Source organism: Centruroides sculpturatus, unplaced genomic scaffold, assembly GCF_000671375.1.
Source record: "Centruroides sculpturatus isolate CEXI.00-Female unplaced genomic scaffold, Cexi_2.0 scaffold1312, whole genome shotgun sequence".
NCBI lineage: Eukaryota > Metazoa > Arthropoda > Arachnida > Scorpiones > Buthidae > Centruroides > Centruroides sculpturatus.
In genome coordinates this window covers 165,505-184,131 of record NW_019385668.1, presented here as the reverse complement: position 1 = coordinate 184,131, position 18,627 = coordinate 165,505, and the positions used below count along the sequence as shown (strand labels likewise).

General features: G+C 33.8%; 2 protein-coding genes across 3 annotated transcripts; one reads left to right on the top strand and one right to left on the bottom strand.

Annotated features, from left to right (window-relative positions):
* Nucleotides 1–1,681: 1,681 nt before the first annotated feature.
* On the bottom strand, nucleotides 1,682–5,236 carry LOC111641048 (beta-toxin CeII8). Its single transcript, XM_023387155.1, has 2 exons — nucleotides 5,119–5,236; nucleotides 1,682–1,946 (listed from the first exon to the last, which is right to left on the bottom strand). The coding sequence occupies exons 1-2, from the start codon at nucleotides 5,189–5,191 to the stop codon at nucleotides 1,735–1,737; spliced, it is 285 nt and encodes a 94-aa protein (XP_023242923.1). The 5' UTR covers nucleotides 5,192–5,236; the 3' UTR covers nucleotides 1,682–1,734.
* Nucleotides 5,237–10,273: 5,037 nt separating this feature from the next.
* Nucleotides 10,274–17,569, top strand: LOC111641045. Of its 2 annotated transcripts, none has more exons than XM_023387150.1 (5): nucleotides 10,274–10,391; nucleotides 16,634–16,736; nucleotides 16,839–17,040; nucleotides 17,125–17,253; nucleotides 17,389–17,569. In XM_023387150.1, the coding sequence occupies exons 2-5, from the start codon at nucleotides 16,641–16,643 to the stop codon at nucleotides 17,544–17,546; spliced, it is 585 nt and encodes a 194-aa protein (XP_023242918.1). In that variant the 5' UTR covers nucleotides 10,274–10,391; nucleotides 16,634–16,640; the 3' UTR covers nucleotides 17,547–17,569. The 2 variants fall into 2 exon arrangements, with proteins under 2 accessions (XP_023242918.1, XP_023242919.1); XM_023387151.1 differs by lacking the exon at nucleotides 10,274–10,391 and adding an exon at nucleotides 11,770–11,813.
* The last annotated feature ends 1,058 nt before the right edge of the window (nucleotides 17,570–18,627 follow it).

Sequence of the window (18,627 nt, the reverse complement as noted above, 5' to 3'; positions counted from 1 at the left end):
AGCAGATATGCGCGGCATTTCCCAGCAAAAAAGTATCAAGGATAAATGTGAAAATGAAAACTATATTATAAATTTTAGCCTATCGTTCTTATAGTCATTACAAAGAATAAAGGAGATTAAATAGAGAAGAGATTGGGACGTTTCCGTTTTACAGAAGACTATACTTCCTCATAGTCCCAGAAAATAAATATTAGGCTATATGAAAAGTTAAGTACAGATTAGACAAAAGGTTTAGCAGTTAATAAGGGGGATGAAATCAAAAGAGGATCGCGATGTCCAGGTTTATATTACATTACAGGATACATTAAATTTAACTGAAACATTATTATTTTTTCTGAAAGTCGCAGAGAATAATGTAGAAAGATTTGCTGAACAGCGACCGACAAGCTAAGAACAAAAAGAGACAAATATTCTGTTATATGATTATATGTAAAACGGATGAGAAACCGTCGAGTTGAACAGCAATTCCGACAGAACAAAATGATTTGGTGAAGCCGTCTAGTCCAAACGAATTACGTAAGCAGTTTAAGGAAACCGTTCCATTGAAAATGTTTCAGGTTTGGATTAATTCTAACAGTTCCAGTCCCAGAAGCAGAACTGGATTTTTTCCACCTCTAATCGATAGTTCGAACACAAATAAAAATTTGTTAACGATTGACATGTAGTCCTAACTAATGCACTATGACAGGATTTCTTAAAATTTTTTCTGCTGCTGTGTATTTAATATAATATTCCTATCTCAGGTTACTAATTAATGCTTTGAAAGAGTATTGAAGACACCTTTAGTATCCTGCTTTCAGAATGTACTGTACAGTACATGCAAAGTTTTAAAATTTAAACTATAAATTGATTTAAATATGATTTAAATATGTAAAAACTAAATACTTTTTAAATATTTAATTCTAAACTTTGAAATAAGTATGGAGGTCTACTCAAACAACAATATATATTTTTAATGTTTTAACATCATTATGGCCAATGAACTTGGGTATGAATCAATGAGCGTCAGCCTTTGATGCTTAATTGTGGCAAGTTATTTCCGGTTTCTTTCTCATTTGTAAAACATATCAAACAGCGTTAAGGAACATTCTGGTATTGGAATACGAGGACATTCATTATAGTAGTTGTTAAACGGGTGATTATTTACAGTTAATGCATGCTAGAAAAAATTAACACAATTAACGGAAAAGTTGTTCTGCCATCTCGTGAGAGAAAATAAAATAAAATTCATGCATTGCCTGACATATTAAGCGAATAGATTTGACATTATCAACAAATATGGTAATTGGTGTAAACGCGTGGTTTTTCTTTCAAGTCTATTCTTTCCATAGACATACTATAACGCTTATAACTAACGACATGCGGATGGCAAGAGATTAGGATGGCAGCCTATTGTTCTGGGAGATCGGAAATCGAATAAAAATGGGTAAAATCATCCCAGGAAGTTTTCAAAGCGTGGTCCATTCGGATATGTCGGATCCTATCTCTCATCAACCAGCCCGCTCCATTGCGGACCTGCCGCATTGGTGAAAAATAAATCCGACGAAATCCATAGTGGACTTGCTAAAAACAAAACTCTCTTAGTGCCCACAGAGCGGAACTTTTATAAAATGTACACTATATATAACTACTATAGTTTAACAAATAAATAACAAGCACCAGTAATTATGTTTTTATAAGATTTATTTTTCTGTATTAGAAAAGCAGATCATTATAATTTTTTAAAAGTTGATATTATTTACCATCCAAACCCTGACAAAAGGGGTTCATTTTTGTATTTGTATTATCAGGAAGACCTATACACCAACACGACAGATTCCATCCGTAACAATATCCACTTTCACCTTTCTTCTCTTTGCAGAGTTTGTCGCAGTATGCGTTTCTCCAACAATTATATCTACAACTTTCCGCATCAACTGGATATCCGTCTTTCTTACAATTTACATCTGAATAAATATAAAACAATTTTTATATATTGAAGTATAATCATTGCTTTTATCTAATTTATATGGGTTGAATAAGATAAGTAGCTGCACTCTTGATCTTATGGGCTTTTACACTATTTGATTTACGGGAGACTAAATAGGGAATTGCAAGCCAAGTATAATTAAGTATATTAAAAATAAACCACATTTATTTTATTCTTTCAAACTGCTCTCTGATAAAATATTTTAAATAGTGTCAGCATACGGTATATTCAATTATGTGACCATTTTTCTGACTCATTCGAAACTACTAGAAATAATTCCACATCGAGGGTCGTCACAGTTCCAATTCGCAACTACCAACACATTCTTAATTTTATGAATAGGGCGTTTAACGGAANAAATCAATATAAAATAATTCATTTTGAGTTTTCTGATAAAGTATGAATTTTTCGAAGATGACTTCTTCGATTTAATCTTTTCAATTGTATTTATACAAAGTGAATACATAAAACACATATGTGCAATTAATCTATATCAGATAATAAAAATAATTTAATTTGAAGAAATAAAGTAATATTGCAGTAAATATCTATTAAATTTATAGCTAAATGTAATAATTATATATTTAAAGTACGACAGGTCAGCTGAGATATCTAGCAATTCGTATTGGTAAGTAAATTAATAACTAAATAAACTTTGTTAAAACTGAAAATTCATCAAAGTGTACTATTATATAAATTATTAAACTAGGAGAGACCCGTCTATTGAAATAAAAGGATATAGCAATTTATCTTTAATGATACAATGGTGAAACGTGTACAAAAGTTTGTACTAAAAATAATTCTATTTTTCAGTGAAGATGAATATTGGCAGTCCTGAAAAAAATTTTTTTTTTCAGAAGAATTTCCATGAAGAATTTCTAAAAGAAAAAAATGACACAATATTGTAAACTGATAAAAATTTTATTATAGAAAATAGTAAATTAGTTACCCCGTATTTTCTGGCATATAAGACAAACCCTCATTTATTTAGGGAAAACAGACAAACATTTAAAGAGAAAAACAATCTGTATGTAAGTCAACCCAGTCCTCCGGCTTCAAATTTTCTTTTTACTGTATTTTGGTTACAAAAACAAAACTAGAGTGCACACTTTTATTTATTGCTCTTTATTGCCCTGTGAGTATTAAGACAGCATGCCCATTAAGGCCCCCAGGCCTATAATAGAGGAGTCGGGTGGTGAGAGACAGGAGCCGACGTATTCGGTCAAATAACTCCCCGAAAAATTCCTGGGGACTTTTCGATTTAGTCCGTGTTTGATCCCGGGTCTTCCAGAGCCGTATACTAAAGTTCCAGGAATACTTTGTTAACTCGGCCACCCGGCTTACAAAAATGAACCCCTTATGTCAGGGTTTGGATGGTAAATAATATCAACTTTTAAAAAATTATAATGATCTGCTTTTCTAATACAGAAAAATAAATCTTATAAAAACATAATTACTGGTGCTTGTTATTTATTTGTTAAACTATAGTAGTTATATATAGTGTACATTTTATAAAAGTTCCGCTCTGTGGGCACTAAGAGAGTTTTGTTTTTAGCAAGTCCACTATGGGTTTCGTCGGATTTATTTTTCACCAATGCGGCAGGTCCGCAATGGAGCGGCTGGTTGATGAGAGATAGGATCCGAATGGACCACGCTTTGAAAAATTCCTGGGATAATTTTACCCATTTTTATTCGATTCCCGGTCTCCCAGAACAATAGGCTGCCATCCTAAGTCCTTTGTTAACTCGGCCATCGGTCACTTCTATTTATCGGTGTAAGCGATAAATTAAAAATCGTCGTAATTTACAATTAAATTTTTCATTCAAATATTTAACATAAATGCATAAAACCTATTTACATATAGCAAATAATAATAGCATTTCTATTGAAGAGTTGGGCCAGATAGAGGTTACTTGTAGCCTAATAAAGTCTTTTTGACACTTTATTAGTCTATGAAAGATTGTAACATCGCATATAAAACGAAAGACGACATTTTCAGCGTATTTTTGGATACAAGTATTATCTTATATTGCGAAAAATACGGTATTTTATTCAATATTGACAAAGTAGTTCAAAAAAGTATTTCTTTTTGTATTAAATATTAATTATTTAAAAATAAAATTTATTTATAAATACGTAAACATTAACACAATACGAAAAATTGTATTTTAACGAACGAAAAGAACTTTAAACATTTTAATATATATTGTACGGAACATAAATAGCTAATTAGCATTTTTAATTGATTATTATTATTAAACATAATAACTTTAAATTTTCGTTCATTTAAACAATAATCACAGAAAACTCTTATGAGACAAGTAAAAATTTTATTAAAGTGACGAAAAAATCTACTTTTTGAATAATTTTTGAAAAATCATTTCTAGACGCTAATCTTGCATTCGAACAGTATGGATGAATATTGTTTATAATTTTACCTCTAAGGGCGTCTCTAAATACCGTAGATTTTAAGTTAACCCTAATAAATAAACTACTTTTCAATAACTAATAACTCTGTTCTATTTCGCAAGAAATAATAATAATTTCTTTAAATCAATCATCATTTATCTGTTTGAAAAGAGTTGAATCTACTAGCAAATTTTTAGTAACTATTTTTGAAGAAAATTATTATTCTAGTTTACGTGAAATCTCAATTTCTTTTAATGTAGATTTATTAATTAACTTTAAGAATAAGCCTATCAATAAATCTATTGAATTATTATTAAGTACAGTTTTAGTGAAAGTACTCCATTTGTTAAGATCATTAAAAACACAAATTTTTATTTTGCCTTCATTAAAAATACTGACATAAAATAATTTTGTTAATAATACGCACATGGTTTCACTCGTGAATATAATTTTCTGTCTGAATATACAAAATAATAAATTTAGTAATAATTATACAGAGTATCTATAAAGTTCGTTTTCATATTTAAATATTAATAGTTTTGGAACTATACATGGCAAAATTAATCTTTAAAAAATATTTTAAATCCTAATGTATCTAGGATTTTTTTCGTTATTTGAAAAATTAATTATTATTTTTTTAGGAGTAGCTAATATTTATTAACCGTTATGTATTGAATTATTTTTTTGAAATTTTAAAATGACTATTTTATTTTGAAAATTGTTACTGTCTTAAGGCTTACCTAGAAGAAAAAGTAATCGTTCTTTAATTGGACGAACTGAAATCGTCTTCACTTTCTTCAAACATTGGCCCATGGGTCAATAACAATTAATAATAATTGATATTATTGCATAAAAATAATAAACATTTATTAAATAAATTAAATTATCATTAGAATTATTTATCACAATTGTTTTTATTATTTATATTTGTCTGTGTTCATGGAATTCCCTTCAAAAAAATGAACTAAATTTACACCGATACATCGATGTTTACATTTTCAATTTCTCAAAATGTATATTAGCTCCAATTACAGAACGATGCTATAAACTTTTATGTATATACTAGCAGACCCCGCCACGCGTTATTGTGGCTCAAAATGTATCTATTATAAATGTATAACACTTCCCTCGTGGGGGGATTTTTCGAAAAATTCCTTTTTAGTGTATATTCTGTTGACTATTGTACCCTATTGAAACGCAATCAAAACGCATCTAAAATAGTATAAATAGAAACAGAGTTCTTCACGGGAAGCTTTAATCCTGTCCATCTCCTCCCAGTGGGAGGAATTTCGACATGCATATTATATAGAAACACGTGTGTATTCGAATGCAAGGTTGTGCAAAAATTTCAAAGGAATCGGTAGGAACAAACAAACATTACATTTTTAGTTATATAGATAGATGATGATCTGCTTTAGTTCATCCTCACAGCAAAGCATAATGCCTCACAGAAAAGCAAACTTATCAATAGATCGTCGTACTCGCGGAGTTAGCGCCATCTGTTGGACATAAAAGCCTTAACCTAGATGATATCTTTTAATTTCTATGAATGTTTAACGGAATAAAATACAAACTATGTCCATCCCGAAGTTCCATTCTAAATATTGGTGAAAGAATTTTTGAAATCGGATGAGTAGTTTCGGAGATTACCTCATAATCTAAACTTACAAACTTTACCTCTATAATATTAGTATAGATTACTTTTTTTTAACTCTTTCCGCCCTGTGCGCAGTAAGAGGGCCTCTTTTTTGCAAGCCCATTATGGGTTCGGCCAGGCCCACAATGGGGCTGCCAGATGATGAGGGACGGGGCCCGACATATCCGAACGGACCACCCACCGAAAAATTCCTGGAGTTTTTCGACCCGTTCGGATTCGACCCCGCCGCTCCGGGCCCCCCAGAGCGGCGGGCTGCCACCTTGACCGCTCGGCCATCCTGCTGCAGTATAGATTACTATAATATATCAATACATTTCTTCTATAAATCAAAAAATATGGTAGATAATACAAAAGATACATGAAAAGAATCTAGAAATAACTTCAGAAGAAATGGGCGTGCAGAATTCAGACCTCGTCACTGGCTGTGTTATTAGAGAGGTTGCGGCCGACGCTTACATCGGGAAAACGTGTACGTCGGACGTTCAGCGCCGCATTCCTGTAATCCTAGAAGTTTTACAATGGAGTTTGGAACGTCGAGCACGATTCCACTGACGTTCCAAACGTCATGATTGGCGAAAAATACATTAAAATTTTGTAATATAAAAGTTTCCGTATAAACACTGCTATCTGCTTCTTTTTCTATACTTCAACAATTCTATATTCTAGACTAAAAATTAATTTTTTTTTTTTTCAAAAGTTTGACTTTTCAAGCAGCTGCACATATTGTTTTTGCAATGATATTTATAGGCTATATATTAAATAAAAGAATAGTATCATAAAATTCTTCTTTATCGTTATCTATAAAATAATTATTATTCCTGGAAATTATTTAATTTATTTATATTTGGCAGTAAAAAGCATTTTCTATATCATAGTCACAACTGTTTCTAGGAATAAAATCTATGAAACAATTATGCAATATATCTGGTGAATTTTAGTCCATTTAAATTAATTCAAATAATGAATTTAAAATATATAATAGCCTATTTCAAATAGGATTGTACAGTTCGGAAATTTGATTAATTTATAAAGTAATTGTATGAAAATAAGAGGATTTTAACGCGAATTGTTCACATAATCATTATTCGAAATTCGATATTTGAAGCCATTCTAACAAAAAAAAAAAAAAACCTAAAAATCATGAAACAAATGACAATGTTTAATTATTCATAAAGTTTATTCAATGTTTAATTATTTTTAATTATTCATATGAAATGCTCGAGTGAGATCGGTGTTGACCGCTGTTAGATTAAACTGAATTGATAAAGTAAAGTAACACAACACATGGAGTCATTTTCTTGTCAGATGTGACAAGGGAAGGGCGGACTCTAGTAGTGTTTCCTGTTTGTGTGTTAAAGACACGAATAAAAGCTGGAAAACTTCACTTTACCACCAATTTTTGGTGTTAAGTGCTTTCAAACATATATTTAATCACTAAGAGCCCAGCCGTTAGGTTGAGTCTATTTCGTAGTTTTTTAAATTATTATACCAAGTGCACTTTTGAGGATAATAAAAATCAAGTTTAATATTAATATTAGTATGCATTGCGTTGTGTTTTACCAATGATTTCGGTTAGTTTTTCTTATATCCTTACGAAGGCCTTACTGGCCTTACTGGCCTTATATGCTAAGGCCAGTGTTTTTTAAAATTTCGGACTACAGGTATACCTCGACTTACGTCGTTTCGAGTTACGTCGTTCCCGATTATACGTCGTTTGTCAAAAAAGTATACGAAAAAATAAAAATCAAGTTTAAGCCATTTTATTCGACTTTACGTCTGTCCGCCACAAATATTGAAGTCGTAATATCACTAGAAAAGCGTTTAAAGCACATAAAATCATATTAAAATATATACAAGTATGTACTGTATTTACAGTACAGTACATGCATTCGTAAATTTAGATTAATTTTTTCTGTACTCTATTAAAAACTAAAATTTATTTGTTTGTAAGCTTAAAATAGATTCTTATTAACCATATATTATTAAAAAAGCATTAATAAATAAAATACAGAACTGGAAATAGTAATTTATGGTTTAGCCTAGTGACAAGTAGATTCGGAGACAAGTAAATTCGACTTACGTCGTTTTTCGACTTAAGTCGTTTTCCTGGAACCAATTACCGACGTAAGGCGAGGTATACCTGTATTTTCATCTAGTACATACATTTCTTATATATAATTTTTTGTTTGTTTCAAAATGAATTCTTATTGTTTAAATTAAAAAATTGCAAACGGTATATTTTTTAAATTGCTGGACTTATTTCCAGTGAACTTTTTAAAGTGTTTACATTATTTTGCAGAGGCCGTGTAGCCCGTTATAAAAGGTCGTCCCTATGAAGCAAGACTGTTGGGACTTGGTGATTGGACAACACAGATATGTGATATGTTTCAGTATTCTTAATGTATATATTTTTTAAAGTGAATTTTTATCCCATCTGTATTCCAACACCCCTACCACTCCTTTTGTCTTCCAATGCCTCCTGAGAATTCCTACTTCCCTCAAAGAACGGTAACGTTTGTTCGGCATTTATCGTAGTATGTGACACGTTTATATATACTCAATTAGTCTACATTTCTAACAACGGTTACAAGTTTATTCTGAATCAAAATATAGCTCACGAGTTTTACACGGAAGACTGAAGCGTTTCGTGGCCAGATGCCGAATAACATCATCTTGGTCGCCACGTATCCGCCGACCTCCCATAGCCAAATTATAGCGACAACAGATTCCTTGCCTAATTCAGCATGAGTTGGGTGCGGCGGATTTACATATGCAAAAACTCGTTTTTGACGAACATATTAAACTTCGATCAGGTTAGTGGTTTCGTGAATACATCGGTACCGTTCTCTTCGGTCTTTACATGCCGGAGTTGAAATGTTTCTTTTTCTATTTGTTTATTTAGATAAGATGCCAATCTAAATGGATGGTTGAAGTTGTTTCTCGTGTAGCCGGAGTTTGCTATGGAGATCGCGGCTTGATTATCACATAGCAGTTGGATTGTTTCGAGTTCTCCAAATAGCTGTTCGAGGAATTTTATCCAAATTCCATTTTTTGCCGCAGCTTCCTAAGGCGTATAGTTCAGCGTCGCAGGTCGAAATAGAAGTGATGGGTTGTTGCTTCGAGGTCCAACTTAATATGTTCTTCCCTATCGAGTATACGTGTCCTGTTATAATTTTTTCCGGGAGGTTCTCCAGCTGGAGTCTGTATGGTGTGTAGCGCAGTCCTGTTGATTTCGTTTCCTTCAGATATCTAAGAATGCTTTTTAATGCGGTCAGGTGAATAATTCTTGAATCTTTGATGTTTGGAAAGTAGGATTACTGCGTACGCTATATCGGGTCTTGTGAGTGTTGCCAGGAACATCGACGAGCCTAGCATTTCCTGATACAACTTCTGCTCGCATGGTTTTGAGTCGTTATATTTCTCTAGTTTAACATTGGGATCAAGTGGGGTACTTCTCGGCTTGAAGTCTTGTATTGTGTACTTTTCTAGGATGCACTTAACGTACTTTTGTTACTTGAGTACTACCTCACCTTTTCCCTTTATTAATTCCATGGATGAAATATTCTTTGTGTCTGGACTTTCTTTGACCTTGAATTTTCTTCCTAATTTTTCTAGTACTTCCTCTTAGATCTTCCTGTCAGTAGATATGGTTATTATATCATCTACGTGGATTCTTGGGCTACGTCCTACGTGGAAGCGTCCAGATACCGCGGGCGGAAAGAATCTTTGTACGCGCTTCCAACTCGCGAGCCACTTCTGTCCAGAGTGGACGCGTGTTGTTTACAAGATGGCGGCCAGAAGACTTGGTCGAATGCTACTATGGAAAATATGACAAGCATTAAAACGGTAAATTTGAAAGGTACGTGTTATCACTAACTAGATACACGACAAATATAAAGAAACTTTATAGAATAATAAGTTAAAAAAAGGTTTATTTTTAAAACGTTACATTTATACAAAATCAGAAATTATTAAATTACGTAAAATATTATTAATTAAAGTACATACAACATATATACACAATTTATTTATACTTCTGTTTTTATTTATCTACAAAATCAGCCATTTTTTTCTTTGGAAGTGCCAGCAGTGGAAGCGACGATCAAACTTGCTTGGTAACGTCTTCCTGCATGCAAGTATAGAAGCGTCATCTGGTGGTCGCTCCACGCTAAACGCTGGTACTCCGGACGCGCACATTTTCTTGAATCAGTGTTCGCTCCGCTTGGAAGCGCATTCATGCCCGCGGTCGCTGGACGCTGCTAAGTAGGACGTAGCTTTATGATAACCTTCCTAGTGCCTCGTTTATAGACGTACACACTTGTCAGATTGGAAGTTCTTTGCGCCGATCTGTATCAGGTATTTGTTAAGTGTTTGATATCAGATTCCTGCTCTGCTTTAATCCGTATATGGCTTGATTGAATTTGCATACTTGCTTTCAGATAATCGTATTTTCTATATATCCCTTGGGTTGTTCCATATATATTGTTTTGTCTAACTTTCCGTACAGATATGCCGTTTCTATATCTAGGTGGTTTACGTCATAGTCGTGTATCGCAGGGTATATCAAAAATGGTCTTAGGTTGTCGGCTTTTATAACAGTTGAAAACGTCTCATGGAAATCTATCCCCTATTTTTGGGAGCAACTGTGGCTACCAGTCTGTCCTTGTATTTTGTGTTTGAGGTCAGGAGGTCAAATTTGATGTTGTATACCCATTTGCATTTTATTGGCTTTATTTCCACTAGTAGGATTAGTTTCCCATACATTATGAGCCTTTATTGAGTACATCTTTTGCATGTCTTCTATCCATTTGTCCCTGCTTGGTAGGTTCATTGCTTCCTCGTCGCTGTTCGGAATTATGTACAACAGAGTCCTGATATCAGGACTCTGTTGTTGGGAGGGTATATGGGCTCGTTTGTGTTTTCCGGTACTGTACATCTTCTTCGACACCTGAGTCACTTAGGGACGGTTCGTAGTAGATGTGTAGAACAGGTCTACGTCTTTTATATTCAGTTGGAGGGTGGTTTTCCTCTATGGGTTCATCTAGGTCGTAATCTGTCTTTATTTGGTTATCGGAATTTGTGACTCCTGTATCCTCTATATTCTGGGCTGTGGAAGTTAAATCGATGCACTGTTTCCCTATATTAATTAGAATATAGTCCTATGTTGGATCTCCTTGTTTTTAGAGGTCTTTGCCTTTTTGGTTTTCTAGGAATTTTACATCACGTGACTCAATTACGGTCATAGTGGCAGAATCGAATATTCGGTACGCCTGCCTAGATTCCTAGTTTTGCCTTTGAATCAAGTTTACATCTCCTTTTTTGGGAATCCAATAATATGTTTTACACCCGAATACTTTTATGTGTCCTACAGTGGGTTTTCTTTCGGAGAACAATTTCTCTAGATCCTCTTCATGTCGTTCTAGGTGAGTATCCGGTTGCGTACATAAGTGAAACAATTCATTGCCTCAGCCTAGAAGTTTTTTGGCAGTTCCGTTTCTATCAATAGCACGGTAGTATCCTCGACGAGAGTTCTATTGGCCTTTTCCGCCACGCCGTATTGGGCAGGGGAATAGTAATTAGTCAGTTGATGGTTAATACCTTTATCTTTCAAAAATGTCTTTAGGTTTTCATTAAGGAATTCTCCGCCGTTATCAGATTTGATTTGTTTCGATGTTGTGTTTTCGACGTTTTTTTATAAAGTCTATGATTGCTTTCGCTGTTTCAGATTTGGCCCTTAAGAACTTGGTGAAAAGTTTCCTTGAGTAGTCGTCCACAATGGTGAGTATATAATTTGCTCCTCCCAATGATTCGTTTCTGAAAGGGTCGACTAAGTCAAGATGTAGGAGATCGAGAGAATTTTTTTTTGACTGTTTTGTTATCACCGGTTTAAAGGGATTCCTGGTAAACTTCGCTTTAATGCAAGCATCGCATACAGGTGTGTTGGATTGTGGTATGAGTGGGAATATGTGTACCATTTTGTTCTTGGCCAAAATGTTCATGTACAGCACTTTAGGTCAAAATGGTGGTCGTTGCAGTTGGATAAATTACGTGGTCAAGTATACCGACCTCGAAGGGAATATCAAAGGGAGAGGGACATAGAGCTCAGGGAGATAAAGTTAGAAGAATATCGTTCTATATATTGTAGGTATAGACAACAGATAGTTAAGGCAAAGCAGACTAGTTGGAAAAACTATGTTGAATCTATGTCAGATAAAGATATTTGGGGAGCACCTTATAAAATTATTAGGGAGAAGATTACTATGGATAGTATACTTTGTTCTATTAGAGATACAGAATTTCCAATTGACTGGAAGGTTTCGGTTGGTAATTTGGTTAGAGTATTATTTCCTGATGAAGTTTCTCATAGGGGAAACTTGCCTAATTCGTACTTGCGCCTAATTCGTACTTCGCTTATATCTTCACTCCCGTAATAGCTATTAGTGTCTCTAGTAGCAAAAGAAGTAAATAACAATCGGTCGCTTATATCTTCACTCCCGTAATAGCTATTAGTGTCTCTAGTAGCAAAAGAAGTAAATAACAATCGGTCATATTACCATCTGACAGACAACACGCTGTTACTCTGCTCCCGACAAAAATATTAAAAAGGAAAGTTTTTTTCAACTTTTTCTGTAATATTTTTGCACATTTCATACGAAATTTCTTCAAATTGGATCGTGTGTAAGTTTTTTAACTATCTGTGATGTATTAGTGCGTATTTTTGTGATTTCATCTGAAGTGATGAAACATGCGTATCTGTTGTCAAATTTTTTGGTGACTAATGTAAAGTTTGTTCGACTCTTGCGCCTATTTCGTACTCGAGGCATGTTCTTAAAACGTACTGGTACGATTTAGGAAAACCATTTTAGATAAATGTCACAATAAGCTATTACCGATTCGTAAACTTATTTTTTTTCTAAGTTTCTGATTTAAAAAATAACCGCAAAAGTTCAAAACAAATTAAAACTTAATCGTCTTTAATTTTAGAACAACGTGTCAAAAAGAAAATATAATTCTTGAAGTAAAGAAAATATGAAAGAACCGATTAAAAAGTATAATGACGAGACCTTATAATTTAACGAAGTTTGTAGTGTATATAATGTACCGTAATTGACATTTAGACGATAGTTACAAGGACTGAATATACATCAATGAATAGACTAGATAGGTCATTTTTTAAATCACTAAAACTGAATTTTAGTGCTGCTTGCGCATCGTGGATGCAAACCATCCTGGTTCCTTAATAAAGCATATCTTCGAGCCGTTTGTATGGACACAGGCATGCATGACTTCGAATCTTGCGGATTGTGGCCTCGCAATCGCTTTAAGATCGGGGATGAGGAATATGTCGTTCTTGACGAAGATGCTAATCTAAGTGAAACGGCGGAAGTCTCCCAGAATCTGGCAACTGAAAGGCAGCAAGAACAAACAGATACTTTAACGTGTGTGGCACAATCCAATCAGACTACTGAGAACAGACTGAAGAAGTTGAGTACCCACAACTTCCTGAGGTACCGACAACTCACCCTTCGGAAAAACAGCAAGATCAGTGTCTGGAAGAGAAAGCGAAGGAATGTTCTTTAGGTATGAAAGTAAACATTTCTAATACAGAGACAGTTCGAGCGACATTTGAAATAATATCTCCACTACGTGGTATTCTTGGAATTGCAAGAAGAAAAACGTATGAAAGAATCTTGGTGCGAAGAAAAGCAAAACTACTAAAATATCACAAAAAGAGAATTAAAAAAAACAGGAAGATGAAAATAACAGTTGGTACTGTAAATTATGCCAAGAAGACGTAAAAGAAAGTATGATCAAATGCACACAATGTGAGATATGGGTACATGAACTTCGCGCAGGAACCAATAAAAAGACAATGGATTACAACTGCGATGACTGCCAAAAATTGGCAAAGACCAGCTGCCGAATTTGCTAAGAGTTAATATACACACGTATTGATACACACGTACATTATTGATAAAGATTTTTATTCTTAAGACTGCAAACCAATGATAGGATCTCAAAGTACGATTTAAGAATATATCGGTACGATTTAAGACGAATGTTCCTAAATCGTACTTTTTTAGTGTTTTTTTAAATTGTTTATTTCTCAGAAGTTTATAAGATTTATGCTAAATTTGATTATGGTAGTGATAAAATATTTCCCAAATAAAAGTTACTTAAAATAAAAAATAATTTATGTTTATTAATTTCGATAATATGATGGTTTTTCCTGAAGTGGTACGAATTAGGCAAGTTTACCCTAGTTGTAGATGAAGATTCAGTTTCTCATAGTAATTTAGGATGGATAATAGTCGTTATTACAGTAATAGTCGATCGGAGTTATTTACTATTGTAGAGTTAGAAAAGGTAGTAGGTGATTTGAAGGGGCGGAAAGCACCTGTATTTGACAACATAACTTATTTAATGGTAAAGCAAGCGTTCCCAGTTATTAAGTATGAACTGTTACGGTTATATAATAGTTGCTTACTTTTAGATGTTTTCCCAAATCGTTGGAAGTTAGCTAAATTGATAGTATTACTTAAAGATAAGGACAGAGATCGTAGTAACCCTAAATCTTACAGATCAATTTGTCTGTTGTCTACTGTGGGGAAGATTTTTGAGAGATTGATAAAGTTTAGATTACGTTATTTGCCGATTACATAGATGAGTGGCAATTTGTTTTCCGTGGTGGCCGTTGTACCACAGATGCGATTCGGCTATTGTGGAGGTGGACAAAAGAGTCGGAAAAGAAATATGTTTTAGGGATATTTTTAGATATTAATGGGGCTTTTGATAGTATTTGGTGGCCTGCTGTGCTTTGAGTCTTGCGTTCACGTGGTTGTCATATGGACTTGTATAAGGTTTTGTCCGATTACTTTGATCATCGGATAGTAAGGTATACTCATGGTTTTGAATTTTGAAGAAAAAGAGATAAGTAAGGGCTGTCCGCAAGGGTCAGTTTTAGGTCCTGAGTTATGGAATATTGTGTTTAATGACGCCCTGATTAATCTCCGGAACTTAGTGTATCGTTTTATAGCATATGCGGATAATTTGGTGATTCTTATAGAGGGTGACAGTCGAGCTCAAATTGAGCGTTTGGCTAGTGAGGCACTTTGGAACTTGGTGAAGTGGTTGGATGAATTGAAATTACAGTTTGCACTATCTAAGTCGATGGCAATGCTGTTGAGGGGTGTCCTCAGTCCGGATCGCCCCCCAGCGTGCGAACGGGCACAGCTGTTATTAGGAAGGTGAGCTCGGTTTGTTATCTTGGAGTTCGAATAGGTACGAGACTCTGTATCACTTGTCATGTGGATGAAATAGCTTCTAGAGCTGTTTCTCAGTTTAGTCGACTGCAGGGGCTGTGGGGCTCGGGGTGGGATTGCGGCTTCCTGCCTTGAGGACCCTGCACAGACTCCTGTATGTCCCAGTTGTTACTTACGCCGTTAGTATGTGGGGCGACGCGCTGGGGCCCTCTCACAGGAATACGCTTTTGAAAGCTCAGCGTATTACCTTATTATTAACTAGGTCATACCGAACTGCCTCTATATTAGCATTAGAAGTAATAGCGGGTGAATTAACCCTAGATTTAGAGGTTTATTTGGCTTACTATAGGTATCTATTGAAATCGAAAATTGAATTTACTATTGGAGCATTGTCTTATCCTGATGATTGCTATAATCTTATGGATGCCCAGATCAAGAGGTTGATCAGGAAGGACTTGTATAAGATCTGGAATGATCGTTGGGTGTTATCGGATAAAGAATGGCAGACCTTTCAGTTTTTCCCTACAGTGGAGGCAAGAACTCGGGAGCAGTGCAAGCAAGGAAATGCTTGGAACAACGAAGACGAAGGACATGATTTCATGTAACAGTTTTAATTAGTACTATTCATCAATTACTTAGTCTGCGTGTTAAAAATTAAGAAAATATTAAGAAAACTGATTGTGTCATTGTAAAAAAGTTTAAACAGACGACATTTATGGTAGTCGTCATGTAAATCTTTAGGTCGTATAAAGATTTATATGTATGTACTGTACTATTAAAGTATGTACTAGTTGGGTGTCTGTATTGGAGTGAGGTATGTTTCATTGGTTTAAAAAAATATATTTAAGATTCCTTTTTAACATTAAAGAATCATTTTTCGTATTTCATTTGTTCAAATTAAAGGGAGGAAAAAAACCAAAGGGGCAGCTCTACACCCTGACCCGTATACAAGCGATCGACGACCCTGCTTATTAGTATAGCGACACGTATAAAAACATGAATAAATCTCAATTTCTATAGATTTAGCTTTATTTGTATTTATAACATTATGTTGTATGGAAAACAACGCCATATTTCATTGCTAGAAAAAGACAAAAGATTACATTTCAGCTAAAGAATAAAGTTCATTTTAATATAATTTTTAAAATGCAATATCTACTAAATATCATTAAATATTAAATACATAATAATTAATTTAATTATATTTAATAAATTGGAAATTATTATTTTTATAACAATTTTTGTTTTGCTTGAGCTATACATAACTATATTTAACAATAATTTACATTAATATAAAGGAAGAAATTAATAATTTAAATTAATCTTTTTATATAGTTCCATCATGCTTTTTGTTGGATGGATTTATTTTGTTTTTTTCCTACTGTGCGTAACAATAGAAACTGTTACTTCTGATGAAAGAAAAGATGCAAGTGAACGAGTAAGAACTGACTTTTTAAATATTTAAAAATATTTTAAGAATTGTATATAAGATCAAATATTTAATTTAATTTTTATACAATTAAATTATATATTTTTTCAGCAAACAGGCAATTTAATTCGCTGGATTCCAAACACTTTGCACACTGCAAGCGAAAAAGAATTGGAATTAATCCGAACTTTGGAACAATTAAGTAGTAATTCTGAGGAAATTGATAGGAATATCGTTGTACCACCAGGATTTATAGGTACTCGTGGAAAAAGGAATAACATTCAAGATAGGCCTTCACTGAATTTCGATATGGGTATGAACGATAAAGGAAATAATATTTTACCTGAACTTTTTGAAATTCCTACTAAAAAGCAAAATTTTCCACCTGGGTTTATAGCAGTAAGAAGAAGACGTCAAGATGTCCTTCCAGGTTTCGTTGCTGTCCGAGAAAAAAGACAAGATCCGGGATTTCTTGCAGTTCGGGGAAGGAGAGATGATATTTTTTCTGGGGTTGTGGTTGTTCGAGGTAAAAAGCAAAACGTGGATCCGGGTTTTATAGCAAGTCGTGGTAGAAGACAATATGTAGACCCCGGATTTATTGCAGGTAGAGGAAAGAGGAATGGTGGCAAAAGCGTAAGTGTTGATCCTAGATTTATTGCAGGAATAGGTAAAAGAAACGATGATTCAACTGATTTTATGGCAATTAGAGAACCAAGGCAAGACGTAATAGATCCAGGTTTTATGGCAGTTCGTGGGAAACGGAATATTGACATACCTAACGATGTAAACGTTATCAAAAATAGAAAAATCCATTTCTAATTCTATGATAATACACGGAAAAATACAAGATAAACAACCTACATTTGTGGAAATCCGCAAGAAAAGAAGTGTTCCTCTTGAATTTATAGAAAATCAAGCAAAATCAGAATATTTATTTGCTATTCCTTTGATATTGCTTTCAGAAAGATACGATTTAGTTGATGATTTAGGGAAACTTGCCTAATTCGTACCCCTTAAGGAAAAACCATCATATTATCGAAATTAACAAACACAAGTTATTCTTTATTTTAAGTAACTTTTATTTGGGAAATATTTTATTACTACCATAATAAAATTTAGCATAAATCTTATAAACTTCTGAGAAATAAACAATTTAAAAAAACACTAAAAAAGTACGATTTAGGATCATTTGTCTTAAATCGTACTGATATATTTTTAAATCGTACTTTGAGATCCTATCATTGGTTTTCAGTCTTAAGAATAAAAGTCTTTATCAATAATGTATTAATACGTGTGTATATTAACTCTTAACAAATTCGGCAGCTGGTCTTCGCCAATTTTTGGCAGTCATCGCAGTTGAAATCCGTTGTTTTTTTATTGGTTCCTGCACAAAGTTCATGTACCCATATCTCACATTGTGTGCATTTGATCATATTTTCTTTTACGTCTTCTTGGCATAATTTACAGTACCAACTGTTATTCTCATCTTCCTGTTTTTTTATTCTCCTTTTGTGATATTTTAGTAGTTTTGCTTTTCTTCTCACCAAGATTCCTTGATACGTTTTTCTTCTTGCAATTCCAAGAATACCACGTAGTAGAGATATNGGGGAAGAAGAGATGACATTTTCCCTGGGTTTGTGGCTGTTCGAGGAAAAAAACAAAACGTAGATCCAGGTTTTATAGCAAGTCGTGGTAGAAGACAATATGTAGATCCCGGATTTATTGCAGGTCGCGGAAGGAGGAATGGTGGCAAGAGCATAAGTGTGGATCCTGGATTTATTGCAGGAAGAGGTAAAAGAAACGATGATTCAACTGATTTTATGGCAATTAGAGAACCAAGGCAAGACGTAATAGATCCAGGTTTTATTGCTGTTCGTGGAAAACGGAATATTGACATGCC